The following is a 20,263-nucleotide window of genomic DNA, read 5'->3' as shown; positions in this document are numbered from 1 at the left end:
TTAAATATACTGAATGACCAAGCTTTGACTGTCCTCTGTGGTAGAGAATTCCACAGATTATTCTCTTCTGATAGAAAATATTTCTCTTCATCTTTGTCTTAACCAAGTGATCACTTAATCTGAGATTATATGTTCTCGTCCTGGACTCTTCCCCATTGTGGAAACAGCTCTTTGCATCAACCCTATCATATCCCCAGAGTTTCAATAAGGTTGTCTTGTTCTTCTTTACTAAATATAAACACAACCTACTTAACCTCTTCTCATAAGAAAATCCCTCCATACTTGGAGTCAACCTAATTGTTTTATTAACTGATTCCAGTGCCAATATTCTGTGTAGTCCTACTACTGCCTTGTATATTTTTAACAAGACCTTCCTATTTTTATGCTCCATTCCCTTTTGAAATAAAGACTTTTGCTATTACCCATTAAACTTGGATGCCAGCTTTTTCTGTGGTTCTTGCATAATACCTCAAATCCTTTCTGTATTTTTTCCCCCATCAAATCCTCTGTATTTGAATGAGAATCAGCATTAGAACTTGTTCTCCTCTCTTACGCCCCCATCCCCACTGTCTCCCACCTCTTCCCTACCCTTTCCTTTCTTGCCCCCCCCACCCTTTCTTCTCTCGTGCCCCCACCCTTTCCTCTCTCGCGCCCCCACTCTGCCGTTCTCCTCCCCCCCCCCCCCCCCCAGCTATCTCTCTCCCCCTCCCCACCCAATCCCACCCATTTTACTTTTGTTAGTTCCACTTCCCAACTCTTTCCCAGATCATTGTAGGCTTACGATCTTTCTGAAAGCTACTATTGAATCTATAATCCACCTTTCAGTCAATGTTCTGAATTTTAAACCTTCAAAAAAAAGTTTTTCCTCTTGTTCTGTCTGGTTCACCTGAAATCTGTGCTTTCATTCTTAACCCTTCAGGTCTTCAAAGTTTCTATCTATTTACTCCTCCTAACAAAGTGCAATGTTTAATACTCCAAACCTTTCAGCCATCTTTGCTGTAAGAACAGCCCTAGCTTCTTGAACCATTCTCATACTTCACTATCTTAATCTGCAAACAGATTCAAAAAGCAAAAGTAGCAGATGCATGGGACCATTATCACCTGGTTTCCTTCCAAGTTACACACCATCTTGACTGTGTTCTATCACTGTTCTTTCACTAGTCCTGGGTCAAAATCCTGGCACTCCAAAGAGGTTGGACATCTTTACATGAAAGGGATTGGAGTGACTCTGCAAGATGACTTAATTGTGTTATTGCCCTTGAAATAGTGGTATTATCAGCAACACCCACATCACATTAATTTTGTAAAAATGTATTTTCTGTATTCTTAAGGTTTCAGCTTTTCGAAAAGATGGTGCCCAATTTTGGTTACCGAACATAAGCTGGGAAATTATACAGGTCTAGCCTAACCTTCAGCATTAATTTTTCAAAGAATTTTTGGAATTGCATTATGAAAAGTTCAGATTGGAAGTTTGTAATTGTAGTACTATTTTATTTTTTAAAAACTCACCAAGTGGCTGCAATAGTCACTTTGGTAAGAAATTGATTTGCATATCTAATCTGATCTAATAGTGCAGCCTCATTTTAGAATTGCTGTAAAACTGAGTTTTAACAGCATGACTGCAGTTGATTCATCTAAAATTTATTTAAATACCAATTCCGTATCAGTAATTCTCCAATCCTGTTGTACCTACGTGTATACACATGTGAAACAATGTGTAGTCAACCATTATGTAATTTTCTGGGCTGAGAGGTTTGAACTTGTTTTAATGTACCATTTTGTGTCACTCCCAGCCAGGGAGGGTGGATTATTCTTTACAAAAGAAAAATGTCCAGCAGTACAAGTTTCCTAAGTTTAAGATATAAATTTGTAGCAGAATGCCTCGTAATCTTTTGCAAAGAGGAAATAGATGTGGCCTTTTTAGAAGCCAATGCCTGAGGCTATATTTGAGATAGGTTTGCAGAGAGAATGGTCATTCATCCCTTTTCTATCTTGTCCCCCATCACCCTCTTCCTCCCAATTTACTACTTCAATTGTTTTCCCTATCCCTTCACCTTTCTGCTACCATCTTCCCCTCCTATAATCCTTCATTCATGATTGTACCTACTTGTATGGGCATGAATATGAATAATTATTATTCCTATATTCTTACCAGTCAGTAGATATATTCTTTGCTGCCTTGTTGTTTTCTCTCTCTCCCCTCCCCACTTCTGAAAAAGTGATAAACGCAAAAGACTCTTCAACCTTTTGTACTCTCTTCCCTTCATAGGTTTATGGGTTGATTTATGATTTTTTTTTTGAAAATGGCAATCAAGATAGGGCGATGAATTTGATTTTAAAAATGAATGTGTAATTAACATGTGAGAAACACTGAATATCAAATTATTTCTCAGGGGGAGATGGTGACGAAGTGAATTAATGATCCCAGGCCCCAAGCCCACCACAGTAGCTAGTGGGATTTAAATTCACTTAAGGACTCTGAAAAACAAAGCTAGCCTTTGTAACTATGAAACTGTTGTTAATTGTCATATCATTTAAGGAAGGAAATCTGCCATCCTTCTGGTCTAATCTGTGTGACTCCAGGTGCAGAGTAATGAGATTGTTGTTTCTTTGTCCTCTGAAACACCAAGCAAGCCATGCTACTTAAAGGCTATTAGGAATTGGCAAAAATGTTGGCCATGCCAACTAAACAAAAAAAAACTAATATCTTTAAAGATTTCAAATATTTTGGTTTCCAATAGATATCAATAAGAAACAGTAATGACGAAATGCTCTTTTCCAGAAAAGAACAGATATATGACTATCCTGGGGGTTGGTATGAGGACATAATTTTTGTGAAACATATCAGGACATTATTTAAAGTTCTGCAGATTATATGAAAGGAGAGTGGTAATTGACTGCAATAGGACATAAACCTGCTGATGTAAGAGTGGGTAAATGAAATTTTAATGTTGAGAAGTGTAAATTCATGCAGTTTGGTAAGAACCAGGTAAGGGAATCTAAAGCAAAAGATACAATGGTGAAGAAGGTGGAGGAACAGACATAGGGGGGAGGGGGTGTGTGTATGTGCATTAATCATTGGAGCAGCAATTATGAAAACATGTAAAATAGTGGGCTTAATAGACACAGGCATGAAGTTTGACAATAAGGAAGCAAAAGTGAGTATTTGTAAGATGCTGGTTTGAGTACAATTGGAGCTTTTGTTTGATTGTGGCACTATAAGAGTAATGTGAAGACCTTTTAAGAAGCTGCAGTTGAGATTTATCCAAATGATTCAGAAATGAGCGACTTTAGTTAACTAGATAGGTTAGGTTAGGTTTTCTTCTTAAGATCAGAGAAAGCAAATACTGTAGAGGTGGTCAAAATTATGAAAGATCTCAGCAGAACAATGGTACCCCCTAGTCTTGACCTTTCTATCAATTTAAAGAGATTGTCAAAAGAGCCAGAGACATTTTTATATGCAGCAAATTATTTTGATCTCTGTGCTGCTAGGGTGATGAAAGTAAATTTAATCATGACTTTCTTGAGGGAATGTGAAGTTCACAAAGGAAAATAGTTGTTATTGGAAAAGGGAAGGCAGTGGGAGAAATTGTATTGTTCTTGCAAAAATACTAGCATAGGTTGAAAATGCAAAATGGACTTCTCTGCTGTAACCAATTTGATTCTGACTCCTGAGGAACAGACAGGTCTGGAACTAACTTTACTTCACACTGATTATATTAGACTGTTTCCCAAAACCTCTATTTAATGTTTGTTTTCATAAGTGTGTGAAGATAATTAGAAATACCTGTTGTGAAGTTAGACATCTGAGTCATTACAATGTGAAGTTATGCATAAGACAGCTCATCTACTTCTTCCTGAGGCATAATTTAAAACGAAGGGAGGAACAGAGGCTCCAAGTCATGCTTGTTGAATTTTTTTTGTACTATGAACAACACTGAATGCAGTCTCTGGTTGCTTTATTGATGATGGTTTACCAAAAATGAAAAACCCTCCTCCAAATCACCATCTATATGTGATAGTAGCTACACACACTGTTGCAGGCAGATGAATCTGATCCTAAGCTTCTGAGTATTTGAACACTGGAATTTCCCTCTTTTTAATTGACTTTGTGCTGGCTAATTCTAAATAGATAACTGTATATTAGCAATATGAGGGAAATCTTTAGGAACTCGAAAGGTCATTTATTCTAGATAGGCTCCAAGTATCAGCAATTGAAAAGATGCATAAATAGCAGATTGCAGTCTATTTGCAAATCTTTTCCTGGTTGTCAGTTTCCTTTAAACCAATTTCCTGTTATCGGTTTGTTCCAGTCGTTGTTGACACTGTAGCTGAGAAACCTTGTAAACAGTTGCTTATCAAAGCAGGTTGATTTTGAATAAGCTCTTGCTACAAAAATAATTGAGTACTGAAACATAAGCTGCAGAATCTGGCTCAAAAATCAACCTACAAAAAAGGATGTTAAAAATTTCTGTTCTCACTACCTCATTAGATTAATTTGCATTTTGTTTTGCAAGAGAGGGTGTTTATGCTTCACACCCAGAATATTACACTAAATTTGGGAGTCACAATCAAAAAAGAGAATATTACGACAGGTTTCTTTTTGCAGGAGAGGCTTATTAATAAACATTTTTGACAATCAGTGATTAGTTAAGGTTGTGAAACCATCAGACTGAAGCTTTACTTCCATAACCTCTACCCCCATTATTCTTTTAATTGTTAAACTTCAAGAGCAATCAACTGATGTGACTATCTAGTAGTGCTATTACATTTCAAGCCCAATTCTGACGAAATATATCTCCAGTAGATGCTCTTTCCAGATCCAGTAATCATTCAATATCCTATTCAAATGCCATTTCATAGGATAGTAATGTTGAGTCAATGAAATCATCATTTGAAACTAGTTATGCAGAAAGGACCACTGGAAAATAATTAGGATCCGAAGCCCTATCTGGTTTCCTTCCTTTCTATCTGACCATTTGTCTACTCCAAACAGGATAATCATAGATGATTGAACTGAGATTGTTGAAATGTTAAAGAAATTTGATGAAGTAGTTACAGCTAAAGTAGTTTTTTTTATTTCTGGGATGTGGATGTTGCTGGCTAGCAAGCATTTATTGCCCATCCCTAGTTGCCCTTGAGAAGGTGGTGGTGAGCTGCCATGAACCGCTGCAGTCTCCCTGCTGTGGGTTGACCCACGATGCCACTCGGGAGGGAATTCCAGGATTTTGACCCAGTGACCGTGAAGAAATGGTGATATAGTTCCAAATCAGGATGGTGAGTGGCTTGGAGGGAACTTGAAAGTGGTGATCCCATATACCTGCTGCCCTTGTCCTCCTAGATGGAAGTAGTTGTTGGTTTGGAAGATGCTGTCTGAGGATCTTTGGTGAATTTCTTTTAGATAGTATGTACTGCTTCTGAGTGTCTGAGGTGAAAGGAGTGAATGCTTATGGATTGCGCCAATCAAGTGGGTCGCTTTGTCCTGGATGGTGTCAAGCTTTTTTAGTGTTGTTGGGGCTGTACTCATCCAGGCAAGTGGGAAGTATTCCATCATACTCTGGCTTGGGCCTTGTAGATGGCGGAGTCAGGAGGTGAGTTACTCACTGCAGTATTCCTGGCCTCTGACCTGTTCTTGTAGCCACTGGGTTTATGTGGTGAGTCCAGTTGAGCTTCTCATGAATGATAATTCCCATGATGTTCATAGTGTGGGATTCAGTGGTAATACCATTAAAATTCAAGGGGCAATAGTTAGATTTTCTCTTATTGTTGATGGTCATAGTTTGGCATTTGTGTGGTGTGAATGTTATTTGCCACTTGTCAGCCCAATCTGGACACTGTCCAGATCTTGTTGCATTTGGACATGGACTGCTTCAGTGTCTGTAGAGTCATGAATGGTGCAATCATTGACCAGCGTCCCTGCTTATTACCTTATGGTGGAGGGAAGATCATTTAGGAAGCAGCTGAAGATAGTTAGGCCTGGGACACTACCCTGTGAAACTCCTGGAGAGATGTCCTGGAGCTGAAATGACCTGACTTCCAACAACCATGAAACCTTCCTGTGTGTCAGGAATGCCTCTAACCATCAAAGTTTGACCCTGATGGCTTCTGATGCTAGTTTTGCTCTGGCTCCTTGATGCCACACTCAGTCAAATGCAGCCTTGATGTCAAGGGCTGTCATTCTCACCTCACCTCTGGAATTCAGCTCTTTGGTCCATATTTAAACTAAGGCTGTAACGAGGTCAGGAGCTGAGTGGCCCTGGCGGAACCCAAACACTGTCACTGAGCAGTTGTTGCTAAATAGCACTGTTGATTACACCTTCCATTACTTTACTGATGATCGATAGACTGATAGGGTGGTAATTGGCCAGGTTGGATTTGTCCTTTTCTTTTAGGTACAGGACATACTTGAGCAATTTTTCACATTGTTGGGTAGATGCCAACGTTGTAACTCTACTGGAACAGCTTGGCTAGGAGAGCGGCAAGTTCTGGAGCACACATTTTCAGGGTTATTACCGGAATGCTGCAAGTACCCATAGCCTTTGCAGCATCCTGTGTCTCCAACTGTTTCTTGATATTGTGTGGAGTGACTCAAATTGGTTGAAGACTGGTAGCTGTGATGCTGAGAACCACTGGAGGAGGCAGAGATGGATCTTCCACTTATCACTTCTGGCTGAAGGTTGCTGTGAAAGCTGATATGCTGGGCTCTTCCATCATTGAGGATGGGATATTTGTGGAGCTGGCTCCTCCAGTGAGTTGTTTAATCATCCACCACCATTCACGACTGGATGTGACAGGACTGCAGAATTCTGATCTGATGCTTTGGTTGTGGGATCACTTAGCTCTATACTTGCCGCTAAGCTGTTTGGTGTGCAAATGGTCCAGTTTGGTGGCTTCACCTAGTTGACACTTGATCTTCAGGTATGCCTGATACTGCTCCTGACATGCCCTCCTGCATTCTCCGTTGAACCAAGGCTTGATGGTTGAGTGAGGGATATGCCAGGCCATGAGGTTACATATTGTGCTGGAGTAGAATTCTGCTGCTGCTGATGGCCCACAGTACCTCCTGGATGCCCAGTCTTGATGCTAGATCTGTTCGAAGTCTGTCCCATTTAGCATGGTGATAGTGAAAAACACTACAATGGAGATTATTCTCAAAGGTGGTACTTTGTCTCCACATGGATTGTATGATGTTCACTCTTACCCATACTATCGTGAACAGATGCTGCTGGCAGATTGGTAAGGATGAGGTAAAGTATGTTTATCCTCATGTTGCTTGCCTCACCACCTGCTGCAGACCCAGTCTAGCAGCTTTGTTCTTTAGGGCCCGTCCAGCTTGATCAGTGGTATTGCTGCTGAGCCAATCTTGTTGGTGGTTGACATTGAAATCTCCCACCCAGAGTGCATTTTGTGCCCTTGCCATCCTCAGTGCTTCCCCTAAATGTTCAAGATGGAGGTTTCCTTGCCCATGTATAACCTAAAGCCATGAGACTTCATGGAATCTAGATTCCATGTTGAGGACTCCCAGGGCAACTCTCTCCCAAATATATACAACTGTGCTGTCACCTCTGCTTGGTCTGTCTTGCCAGTGTGACAGGATATACCTAGGTATGATGATGATGGTGTCTGGGACATTGTTTGTAAGGTTTGTATTGTTTGTATGCCAGGCTGTTGCTTTTCTCTCCCAATTTTGGCAGTAGCCCTAGATGTTAATGAGGAGGACTTCGCAGGATCAACAGAGCTGTTTCTGCTGTTTTCTGATGCCTAGGTCGAGGTGAGGTGATCTGTCTGGTTTCATTTCTTTGAGACTTTGTAGTGATGGGCACAATTGGCTTGCTAGGCCAGCAGTTCAGAGGGTAACTGAGAGTCAACCACATTACTCTGGGTCTGGAGTCACATGTAGGGGCCAGAACAGGTAAATATGGCCGATTTCCTTCCCTGAAGGACATTAGTGAACCAGACGGGTTTTTCTGACAATCTGCAATGATTTCATGGCCCTCCAGTAGATTCTTAATTCCATATTTTTTTGAATTGAATTGTATTTATTGTCATGTGTGCCAAGGCACAGTGAAAAACTTTGTCTTGTGAGCAATACAGAGTTAAGTAGCATAGATAAGTAAATAATAGGTAAACAGCAGCAAAAACAAAAACACAGGTTCAGGCAAATGTTAAAAATTTGAGAGTCCATTCAATATTCTAATAACAGTAGGGTAGAAATTGTTTCCAAACCAGTTGGTGCATGTGTTCAGGCTTCTGTACCTTCTCCCTGATGGTGGAGGTTGTAGAAAAATATTGCCAGGGTGGGATGGATCTTCGAGAATGCTGGCGGCTTTCCTTGAGAGCAGGCCTGGTAGATGGATTCTATGGGAAGTTGGCCTTTGTGATTGTCCGGGCCTAGTTCACCACTCTCTGAAACCGTTTCCGATCTTGAACAGTACAGTTGCCATACCAGGTAGTGATACATCCAGACAGATTGCTCTTGATGGCGCCTCTATAAAAGTTGGCAAGGGTATTTGCCTTGATGCGAAATGTTCTCAGCTGCCTGAGGAAGACATGATGATGTTGGGCCTTTGTAACCAATGCGTCCACATGAAGAGTCCAAGAAAGATTGTTGTCGATGACCACTCCCAGGAGCTTGACACTCTCCTCTCGTTCCACCTCTGTGCTGTTAATGTATAAGGTTGGGGGGGTGCTGGTGGCATGAGTAACATCCTGCCGAAAGTCAATAATGAGTTTCTTGGTTTTGCCGGCATTGAGGGCTAGGTTGTCCTCAGTGCACCATTTTTCCAGGTCTTCCACCTCCAGTCTGTAGTCTGTTTCACTCATCTGAGATTCAACTGACTATGGTGGTATCAGCAAACTTGTAAGTGGTATTTGCCGACACATTCATGGGTATACATTGAGTGCAGTAGGGGGTTCCAGTATTGAGTGTTAGTGAGGATGAAATATTGTCCCCAATCTTCACTGATTGTGGCCTGTGAGTCCGGAAACTGAGGAGCCAGTTGCAGAGTGGCAGTAATTGAATTCAAATTCCACCATCTGCCAATGTGGGATTTGAACCTGGGTCTCCAGAACATTATCTAGGTCTCTGGATTAATAGTCTAGTGTTAGTACCACTAGACCATTGCCTTCCCTATTTGTGGGGGTGGAGGTTGGTTTAAATTTAAAATTAGATAATTGTGCACAATTAGAAAGCACACAAGCAGCTTCTTGTTGGATAAAGATATTGAATAACATTTTTAACTAAAGATTAGTGGTAGAACAGGCTTGAGGGGCTTAATAGCCAAATCATGATCCAAGACTGAGTGTAGCCAATTAATCAGAATAAGGCACTGATTGTTTGAATAACCCAATAGCCCTGAGATTTTTTAAAATGCTTACTTAGGTAAAGGTCCATGGGTGAGAGTCATTGTTCTATGGAAATTCAGGTATATGTGTTGGCAGGTGATTTTAGAATAGGAGACTGAACAATCTATTTGGATTCTGACTTCACCAAACTTCCAAAAATCTCTTTTCCAGGAAATTAGATTAGATTCCCTATAGGATGGAAATGGGCCATTTGGCCCAACAAGTCCACACCAACTCTTCAAAGAATAACTCACCCAGACCCATTCCCCTATCCTATATTTAACCCTGACTAGTGCACCTAACACTATGGGCAATTTAACATGGCCAATTCACCTGACCTGCACATCTTTGGATTGTGGGAGGAAACCGAGCACCCGGGGGAAACCCACGTAGACACGAGGAGAATGTGCAAACGCAACACACTGTTGTTTGAGGCGGGATTTGAATCTGGGTCCCTAGTGTAATGAGGCAGCGGTGCTAACCACTGAGCCACCATGCTGCTTCCTAGATAATGGTTAGTGCTGAAAAATGTAGGTTCTAGCTACTTTGCCTTGTGTATAATCAATTATAATCACCACACTGTGGGAATTGAACCTGAGACCTTCTGACTAGTATGACATTTGCTGTTGTCAGGAAAGTCTCTGGACTGTTTTTGTATAGATTATTAGAAATTTGATATGTTGATGCTTTTCAGTCTAATCCTTTGTCATCATGCTTTAAATACAAACTGACTCGGTTCAACATTGTAATAAATGACGAGAATGAAGGTATGACAAATCGTTTGATTTGCAGACATTAAAAATATTCATGGCATAAGTAATTTATAGCAAATTTATGGTGATCAAGACCAAATTATTTAAGTTTTACTAGGCTCAACATGCAGGCATTCACCCTTCAATGTGTGCATGTTTGGGGTGGGGGGGCTGGATATTACATTAGACTACAGATCAATATTCAATTGGAATGAATGGGGACAACCTATTAAAAGAAATTATGCAGTGATTAGATTAGATTAGATTATTTACAGTGCGGAAACAGGCCCTTCAGCCCAACAAGTCCACACCGACCCGCCGAAGCGTACCCACCCAGACCCATACCCCTACATTTACCCCTTCACCTAACACTACGGGCAATTTAGCATAGCCAATTCACCTAACCTGCACATTTTTGGATTGTGGGAAGAAACTGGAACACCCAGAGGAAACCCACGCAGCCACGGGGAGAACGTGCAAACTCCACAGTCAGTCGCCTGAGGTGGGAATTAAACCCGGGTCTCTGGCGCTGCGAGGCAGCAGTGCTAGCCACCGTGCCGCCCATATTTTTTTTTAAAGAGTTTCACCAGACTTATTGTTGGGATGATTGTACCATCGGGAGTGCATGAGGATTAATCTTTAGATTAGATTAAGTCAGAAGAGACTTTACAATACATTGTATAATGATTATAAAAGGAAAAGCATTTTACTTGAGATTGTACTTTGATTCCTGGAGAAGGGACAAGGCAAGATTACTGAGATAAGTTGGAAATATTAGAGTTATTTATGCTAAGAAATACAGGTTTACGGAGGATATGGTTCGGTTTAAAGTGATGAAAGACTGCAGTTAAGGTTAATTGAGTTCATTGGGGATCTTAGGACTGGAGAATATGCACATTAAAAGGAGTTACGTTCAATGCCAAGAAACTTTTCTTTTTGCAGAGCTATTACCCAATAGGATAGGCTGCTGAGAGAGAAACTGTATATCAATTTTTTTTTGAAAGGGAACTTTTAGGGGAAGACATTGCAGTTAGAAGTGGTAAATTTTCATTAACTTAAATGATGAGTCATGTTGTTCAGGGTCTCTGAGTCTTCCTCGATCACTTCAGAGACAGTGGGAATTTGTTAAATGGTCACAGGCTTTTTTTTTTAACAGACCTGATTGAGGATTTTGAAGAAGTAACAAAGAGGATTGATGAGGACATAGTGGTAAATGGACTTCAGTAAGGGGTTCAACAAGGTTCCCCACAGGAGATTGATTAGCAAGGTTAGATAGAGTCCTAGAGATGTACAGCATGGAAACAGACATTTCGGTCCAGCCCGTCTACGCCGACCACCTGCCAGCACCCGGCCCATATCCCTCCAAACCCTTCCTATTCATATACCCATCCAATTGCAATATTTAAGAGGCATTTGGATCAGCCTCCACCACTTCCTCTGGCAGCTCATTCCATGCACGTACCACCCTCTGCGTGAAAAAGTTGCCCCTTAGGTCTCTTTTATATCTTTCCCCTCTCACTTTAAACCTATGCCCTCTAGTTCTGGACTCCTCGACCCTAGGGAAAAGACTTTGCCTATTTATCCTATCTATGCCCCTCATAATTTTGTAAACCTCAATAAGGTCACCCCAAAATTGGAGGTGTAGTGGACAGCGAAGAGGGTTACCTCAGATTATAACAGGATCTTGACCAGATGGGGCAATGAGCTGAGAAGTGGCAGATGGAATTTAATTCAGATAAACGCGAGGTGCTGTGTTTTGGGAAAACAAATCTTAGCAGGACTTATACACTTAATGGTAAGGTCCTAGGGAGTGTTGCTGAACAAAGAGACCTTGGAGTGCAGGTTCATAGCTGCATGAAAGTGGAGTTGCGGGTAGATGGGATAGTGAAGATGGCATTTGGTATGCTTTCTTTTATTGTTCAGAGTATTGAGTACAGGAGTTGGGAAGTCATGTTGCGGCTATATAGGACATTGATTCGGCCACTGTTGGAATATTGCGTGCAAATCTGGTCTCCTTCCTATTGGAAAGATGTTGTGAAACTTGAAAGGGTTCAGAAAAGATTTACAAGGATGGAGGGTTGGAGGATTGTAGCTATAGGGAAGGCTGAACAGGCTGGGCCTGTTTTCCCTAGAGTGTTGGATGCTGAGGGGTTTACAAAATTGAGGGGCAAGGATAGGATAAATAGACAAAGTCTTTTCCCTGGGGTCAGGGAGTCCAGAATTAGAGGGCATAGGTTTAGGGTGAGAGGGGAAAGATATGAGACCTAAGTGACAATGTTTTCACACAGGGTGGTACGTGTATGGATTGAGCTGCCAGAGGAAGTGGTGGAGGCAGGTATGCAACATTTAAGAGGCATTTGGATGGGTATATGACTAGGAAGGGTTTGGAGGGATATGGGCCAGGTGCTGCTAAGTGGGACTAGAGTGGGTTGGGATATCTGGTCAGCATGGATGGGTTGGACTGAAGGGTCTGTTTCTCTATTACTCTATTGCCCGGTTAACGAGAAATAGAAAGGTAGAGAGTGTTTGAGAAAATAGAATATAAGTTAGCAAAATGTTTGAGGATAAATTTATTGTGGAACAACAGTACATTTTTTTCAGCGAGATTACATTTTTTTTTAGAACAGCCCCCATGAAAATCAACTCTGTTTAACATGATCTTTCCCTCACTAAATGCCAAGATACCTCCTGCTATATTTCAGTCAATTATTCACAACACACAGCCTGTGATTCATTCAAAATTTCTGGTACATTTTGGCACATTTTCATGCAGGGAAAAACTTTAGCCAATCAAAATGCAATAACTTTACCATATTATGACATCACTATGTAAATGTAATATTTAACCATGTGACATCATCACTTCAAACATGGAGTTCCTGCACAACAGATTTACCAGCCTGGTCAAACAAGAAAAAGGGAAACCTCAATGAAAAGATAGAAAAAAAACAACCCAAGTGGGGAGTCTGGTTTGGTTCAAGGTAAGAATTAATGGGAATAATTCTATAATTGATTGAATGTATTTAATGAGAGACAAACAACATTTTCATTATTAACCAAGCTTTTAATTATGTTGAAGTAGTCAATAATAGTCCCATATTGACCTCTTCTGGCAAAACCATGATATTACAATAATGTTATAATGTGCAGTATTGAATCACGTTGGACTACAAATAAAATGGACAGCTGCTATTATCATGGAATAAGGTTAGTAGCAAATTATGGAGCAAAAAGGCTCCCAGACAGTAGCTGAGGTGGCATTTTCTGCAAAAAGCATCAGAGTTTCAGCACCAAAGTCTTCTGTGGAAGAAAGTCAACTCCTGACACTCCAGCTTCACCACCTTGTAGCAGTTGGCAATAAAGGGGCTTTCCCTCTATCCACTAAACATTCTATTACGTGCAAACATGTCAAATCTCTCAACTCCTTCAAAAATATGTCAAATCATCTGAGGAAAAAATACCAACACTATAAGTATACCCTTTCTTATAGTCATAGAGATGTACAGCATGGAAACAGACACTTCAGTCCAACTCGTTCAAGTCGACCAAGTATAAAAAACCTCAACCTGAACTACAAAGCTTCTCACAACTCGCTAATGCTAAATTAATTATTCCAATTTTACATAATTCGAACATCAGTTCTAAGTTTTGTCAGCCATTTTGTTAAATGCTCACAACAAATCAAGCTATTTCTCTTTTTCTTCATACATAGCCATTTATTAATTTAAATAGGTGTCAATCTTTATTTAGTTATATTACACACTCCTCTCAGTCAGAAGGTTGTGGATTCAACAAACTGGGAGAAAGGTGAGGACTGCAAATGCTGGAGAGCTAGAGTTGAAAAGTGTGGCACTGGAAAAGCACAGCAGGTCAGGCAGCATCTAAGAAGCAGGCCAGTCGATGTTTTGGGCATAAGCCCTTCGTCAGGAATGGAAATTCTTGAAATCTAAGTAACCTAGTTCATCTCATCACCCATAGAATAAAAACAAAATGCTGGAGAATTGGCAGCATCTGGAGAATCAAATGAACATTTTGAGTCCCATGAGTCATCTTTGGAACCATTATCATCTAGTTAATCTTATCTCTGAACACTGCCAGTCATCAACATCCTCCTCCTCCTCTGCCCAGTTGTCCCTATGCTGAATGTACAAAAGAGCATAAACTAAGAATGGATGAGTAGAATGCTCTGAAATTAAGCAGTCAGAAAGGGGCTGAAAGGTTGTGGCCATGATGCTTCACCAGAAGGCTACCTTGACAGTATACGTAACCAATAATTAACCTGGTGCCAGCAGTGTACTGTTGATCTCGCCACGTCCTACCTCAAGAGCAGAGTGCTTTTCTCAGACTTCCAAACCCCATTTTCCTTAAGTACAAAAGTTAAATTTGGCTGAGTCCAATGGAATTTGTCCCAACTTGTCCTGCAGTAAAATAGTTAATGAGAAAACTAACCGATTTAAAAATGATATAAGGAAGTAAAATGTCATTTAAGGACTGTCTATTAAAGTGGAGAAATATGTTGATTGGTTGTGTGCATTTTGGATTTTGCTTTAACAAAATGGCTGACAACTCTAACATCAGTTATAAGTTTTAGCATTGTGTAGTCATTATGTGTTGTGAGATCAGCCAGGTAGCTACAGTGAAAGATGCAAAATAAAATCAAAGTAATCAGCAGACCTGCTAGCAAATGTGCAGAAACACTTAAAGTTTTAGGTCCATAACTTTTTATCAGCACTGGACAGGTTAGAGAAGTGACAGCTTTGAAGTGATTAAAGTAAGCAAGAAAATTCAGACAAATCCTAAGAGAGAACACAACTTCAAAGTGAGCATGAGAAAAAGGTTAAAAATCACGCCAGGTTATAGTCCAACAGATTTATTTGGAAGTATTTGGACTATAACCTGGTGTTGTGTGATTTTCAACTTTGTCCACTCCAGTCCAACACCGGCACCTTCACATCATTAGAAAAAGAGGCAGTGAATTAAATGCAACTATACTAATTTTCATACACTGACATTAAACCAACTGCAGATGCTGGAAATCTGAAGTAATTTCTTTTTGAAAAAGTCCTACACTTTAGTGGGCTATTGCCCCTAGTTGTTTGCGCAACTGTCTCCTGAGAAGCTGCACCGCAGGCTCCAAATCGTACAGGACAAAAACAGGCTCTTCGGCCCACCATGTCCATGCTGGCCAACAGACACCATTCAATCATATTTACACCAATGGCCACTTCCCATGCAGATTGCGTTACAAGCCGAGCACAAATTTTGATTTTTGTTTCCATCGTGGGGTATCAAGAATATGGTAATTCAAATCCCCCACAGATTGGAAAATGAATTGCACGCTACCGTTAAGGAACCGGAACTGCGTCACGGAGGTGGCTGGTCAAGGGACAGCGGTGAGGGGTCAATTTGGCGGAAGTAGGTTCGGGAGGCTCGGCCTGTTATTTTTGAGGGAATTTCGGGGATTGTTTTACTTTATCTCCCGCCAACCCCCCACTCCGCAGAGAGTGGGGGAGGGAATAAAAAAGAAATCCTCCCGTTCTGGGTGTCCGGTCGGACGTTTTCAGGTTCGGCTGGTTTCAGTATCTCCCCCCCCCCTCCCCCCAATGAGGGTTTTTCTTTTGTTCAAAGTTTTATTTTTAACTCGGGTGAGCAGATCTGTGGGGTTTAACATATGAGCGTTTCACTGGTGGCCGTACGTCTGGAGCTGGCGAACCACTCGCACCATCCGGAGGGTTTCGAGTATTGCGGTGAGTCCTCAGGCCAGCAGCGGGGGCTCTGAGGCGAGGGCAGGGGAGGGGGCTACCAGCCACCCTGTGCCCGCTGCAGTAAACAGATTGAGAAGTATCCCGGTCTAATGACTGAGGGGTGGGTAGGGGTTAAGGCTGGTGCCGTAATGAACCACTCTCTCTCTATCTCTCTCTCGTTATTTCTCACTGTTCATCTGTTTAAAAAACAACCGATTCGAAAACTTTGCTGGGGGTTCTGTTGGATAAAAGTCTCTTCAGGTTTGTGGTCCCGACCCCTTTTTAAAAGATCGGAAAATAACCTGTCCGTAGGCAGACCCTAAATTGAAATATTTAGAGAGGCTAATGTGAACCAAGGTTTTTTCTCAACGGGAGGAAAAAGGAATTCAATTGTTCCAATCAAGAATTAATGTATTTAGGTAATATAGTAACTTTGTCATCGATTTGGATTTTATGTCAAACCTCTACCACAATTTATTAAAGTCATTATTAAGGGCCTTTAGAATTCTGCAGGACCTGAAGTCTAATTTCTATTAGATTTTAAATAAATCTGAATTCTTTGCCAAATGTTATGAAGAGATCAAAACATATCTGCCTATCTTAATGGAACAGCAATTCAATGTTTTGCTTTGAAAAGAGCAGAAATTGAATCAATTTTCACCTAAGATTTTGAAACCTACAGGATCTGACAAGACAATATGAAGAGACAGATGCGGGAGGCTGGTGTAGTAGTTAGCCATCACAACCAGCCAGATGATGGTAGAAGGGTGGGTTGTGTTATCTGGAAAATGGCAGCAGGTACACTGTCATCGTTAAAAAAGGTGTGAGCGGCATAGTTTATTTTTTGTTCATTCAAAAGCTAGAGTCAAGCATGAAAGTGTCTAGTAACTAACAAGCTTGCTGGTAATATTGATGGTCTCATGTGTCTCTTCTGCATCCAATTTGTCATTTTCATGATGGCAAATTTATGAAGTTTTCCAGTGCTAGGGCCTTGATTTTAAGGAAGTATTTAGAATGATCAAATGCAAGCAATAATCTAGAAAATCTGTTAAGCAAGGTACTGGGTGGCACGGTGGCTCTGTGGTTAGCAATGCTGCCTCACAGCACCAGGGTCCCAAGTTCAATTCCAGCCTCTGGTGATTGTCTTTGCACATTCTCCCCGTGTCTGTGTGGGTTTCCTCTGGGTGCTCTGGTTTCCTCCCACTGTGTGCAGCTATGGCAAAATAGCCATGCTAAATTGTCCTATAGTGTTAGGTCAGAGGGAAATAGGTCTGGGTGGATTACTCTTTGGCGAGTCGGTGTGGACTGGTTGGACTGAAGGGCCTGTTTCCACACTGTAGGGAATCTAATCTAGCATTGTACAGTGCATGGGATATAATTTCCATCAATTTTAGCTGGTTGGTATGTTGTGCATTTGGTAGGCTCTGTGGAAAATGACGTAATGGAGTAGCAGCAGATGTATTTTCTGACCTTGTTCTGTATTCCAGTAATGTCACTTTTTGTGGAAGTGCTGAATAGATGCCAGGTCTATTACTGCAGACAGTGCTTGTGCTGCAGCTGGTTCCAAAGCTGCATGGATGAAATCTTACAAATAGGTCACCTTTTGCTCTTGTTGGTACAAGCTGAGCAATGGAAAACCTGAAAATTGAGAGCTAAATTCTCAAATAAAGTAATCTGAGATCCAAGCTAAGTTTCTCATTTCCTGTTTTTTTTCCCTTCAAAAGATTATGTAAAATTGAAGAGATGATAGTGTATTGCAGTGAAGAGGAAGCTTTTCAGCTTCTATTCTACAGTAGAAATGTTTGCAATCATTTGAAATTTGGCATTTTTGCCTTTGTCCTGAGAAGTGCATGACAAAAAGATTTGGCAATACATTTCTTTCTTCTACCTTCAAGTTCTATGTTAAGTGTTTTTGTGTGCTTGAACTGCTATCTGTGGATACTGAAAATTAAATTTAATTCTTTTTGTTGATGTGCAATATTGACAATGCATGTATTAATGGTGAATAACTGGGAAATGTAGGCCCAGCAATATTGTATTATCAACTATTATCTTAGCTAACATTGCCTTTTGGGTTTTAGGTAATCATAATAGGTGTTTGAAATGTTCATACTGTGCACAATTGGATAACAAAACACATCCAGCTGTTCACCTAAACATTTGTTTTTCAAAATGTGAGCTGTGTCTGGACAGCATGCTTTGACTTGTCTGACACTTTGGTAATGGCAAAAGTGGAGCTAATTACATGTAATTTAAAGTATCATATAATGAGTAAGATAAGAGCATATTATTTATTTATATTTGGCATATCATTTTTTTCAAAATATACTAAATATTCAACGTGTCAACAAGTCAAGTGGCATAGGGCGAATTCAGAAAAATAGAGAAGAGTGTATAAGGAGCAAAGTTACAAAATGTATCATGGTCTATAATAGTTTTAAAAGTAAATTTTAGTGACGCTAGGAGATGGATCTACTTAACAGAGTAACTACACCTTAGGCGATACCTGTAATTTGATTTTGGCAATGTTTAAAATCACATAACACCAGATTATACTCCAATAGATTTTTACTCCAACACCAGGCACCTCACACCTTCAATGCATTATCTGAGCTGACATGGCACCTATTGTTAAAGGTCACTTGAGAATGTAATTTATGAAAATAAATTCTGGGATTTACATATGAAAGAGCTGAAACCAACATGACTTGGAGGTGCCAGTGTTGGACTGGGGTGTACAAAGATGAAAATCACACAATTCCAGGTCATGGTCCAACGCTTTATTTGGAAGCACTAGCGCGGTTCCTTCAGGTGGTTGTGGAGTATAAGATCATAAGACATGGAATTTATAGCAAACATTTACAGTGTGATGTAACTGAAATTATGTATCGAAAAGGACTTGGATTGTTTGTTAAGTCTCTCATTATTTAGAATGACCATGTTGATTTCAGTTCTTTCATATGTAAATCCCAGAACTTTTTTTAAAAGTTACATTCTCAAGTGAACTTTAACAAAGGTGCCATGTCAGCCCAGATAATGCATTGAAGGTGAGAGATGCCTTGTGTGAGGCTGTCTGTGCCCCACTGTTCAGACTGATCCTATCCCTAAAAAAGGGATTTATGAAATCTTACATGGATTTTTGCAGTTTTTGAGCAAAATAAAATTTAATTCTGCAAGAACAAATTCACCCCACAAGCTTGTGTGTGCATGTGGGAGGTGTATGAGTGTCTCTGTGTGTGCATGCCTGTGTCTGCTGGCATGCAGTGTTGTCACCTGGCTAGTTGAAGTCATCGCATAGGTACCGAACTTGGCTATCAGCCTCTGCTCAGCTATTTTGCATTGTTGCGTGTCCCGGAGTCTGCCTTGGAGGATGGTCACCCTCAGGTTTGAGGTCAAATGTCCCGGACCACTGAAGTGTTCTCCGCACAACAGTAAGGAGTGTTTTCTCGCAGTTGGAGAATACTTCAGCGGTCCGGGACATTTGACCTTGGACCTTCAGATGACCATCCTCCAAGGCGGACTTCAGGCCACGATCAACACATCGTGGTTGAGCAGAGGCTGACAACTAAGTTCAGAACCCATGGGGATGGCCTCAACCAGGACCTTGCATTCATGTCACACTACAGGTGACCCCACTGCACTACACACTCTCACGCACATGCGCACACACACTCCTACAGATCCATACACTCGCACAAACCCTCTTGTACACATCCACACACGCATCCTCTCACAGACTTATACTGCTTTACAGTCACACACATACATACACTCTCTCACAGACATTTCTCCACCCTCTAAACCCTCCCCAATATATACACACCCACACAAGTTTGTGGAATGTGTGGGGGACGGTGTAGAAATGTGTGTGTATGTGTGAGTGTAAAGCAGTATAAGTCTGTGATAGGATGCGTGTGTGGATGTGTACGAGAGGGTCTGTGTGAGTGTATGGATCTGTAGGAGTGTGTGCGCGTGAGAGTGTGTAGTGCAGTGGGGTCACCTGTAGTGTGACATGAATGCAAGGTCCTGGTTGAGGCCATCCCCATGGGTTCCGAACTTGGTTGTCAGCCTCTGCTCGACCACGTTGTGTTGATCGTGGCGTGAAGTCTGCCTAGGAGGATGGTCATCTGAAGGTCCGAGATCAAATGTCCCAGGCCACTGAAGTATTCTCCGACTGCGAGGAAACACTCCTGACTGTTGTGCGGAGAACACTTCAGTGGTCCGGGACATTTGACCTCGAACCTTAGGGTGACCATCCTCCAAGGCAGACTCTGGGACATGCAACAATGCAAAATGGCTGAGCAGAGGCCGATAGCCAAGTTCGGTACCCATGGCGATGACTTCAACTGGCCAGGTGACAACACTGCATGCCCGCAGACACAGGCATGCACGCACAGAGACACTCATACCCCTCCCACATGC

At 41.2% G+C, this 20,263-nt stretch overlaps 1 protein-coding gene across 3 annotated transcripts in view; it reads left to right on the top strand.

The window, feature by feature from the left end:
* Nucleotides 1-12,977: 12,977 nt before the first annotated feature.
* Nucleotides 12,978-20,263, top strand: part of brap (BRCA1 associated protein) — a 44,906-nt gene continuing 37,620 nt past the window's right edge. The window contains exon 1 of one of the 3 annotated variants that reach the window (XM_072587556.1): nucleotides 12,978-13,078. Coding sequence is in view for 1 of the 3 variants with exons in the window: in XM_072587555.1 (XP_072443656.1) it covers nucleotides 15,769-15,844 (76 nt within the window). In the remaining 2 variants the exon portion in view is untranslated. Of the gene's footprint in view, nucleotides 13,079-15,492; nucleotides 15,845-20,263 lie in introns of those variants that run through there. The other 2 variants (XM_072587557.1, XM_072587555.1) reach the window with 2 other exon arrangements.

Source organism: Chiloscyllium punctatum, chromosome 17 (genome assembly GCF_047496795.1).
Source record: "Chiloscyllium punctatum isolate Juve2018m chromosome 17, sChiPun1.3, whole genome shotgun sequence".
NCBI lineage: Eukaryota > Metazoa > Chordata > Chondrichthyes > Orectolobiformes > Hemiscylliidae > Chiloscyllium > Chiloscyllium punctatum.
Note: the sequence above shows the minus strand (reverse complement) of the source record. Positions and strands in the feature narration are given on the sequence as shown.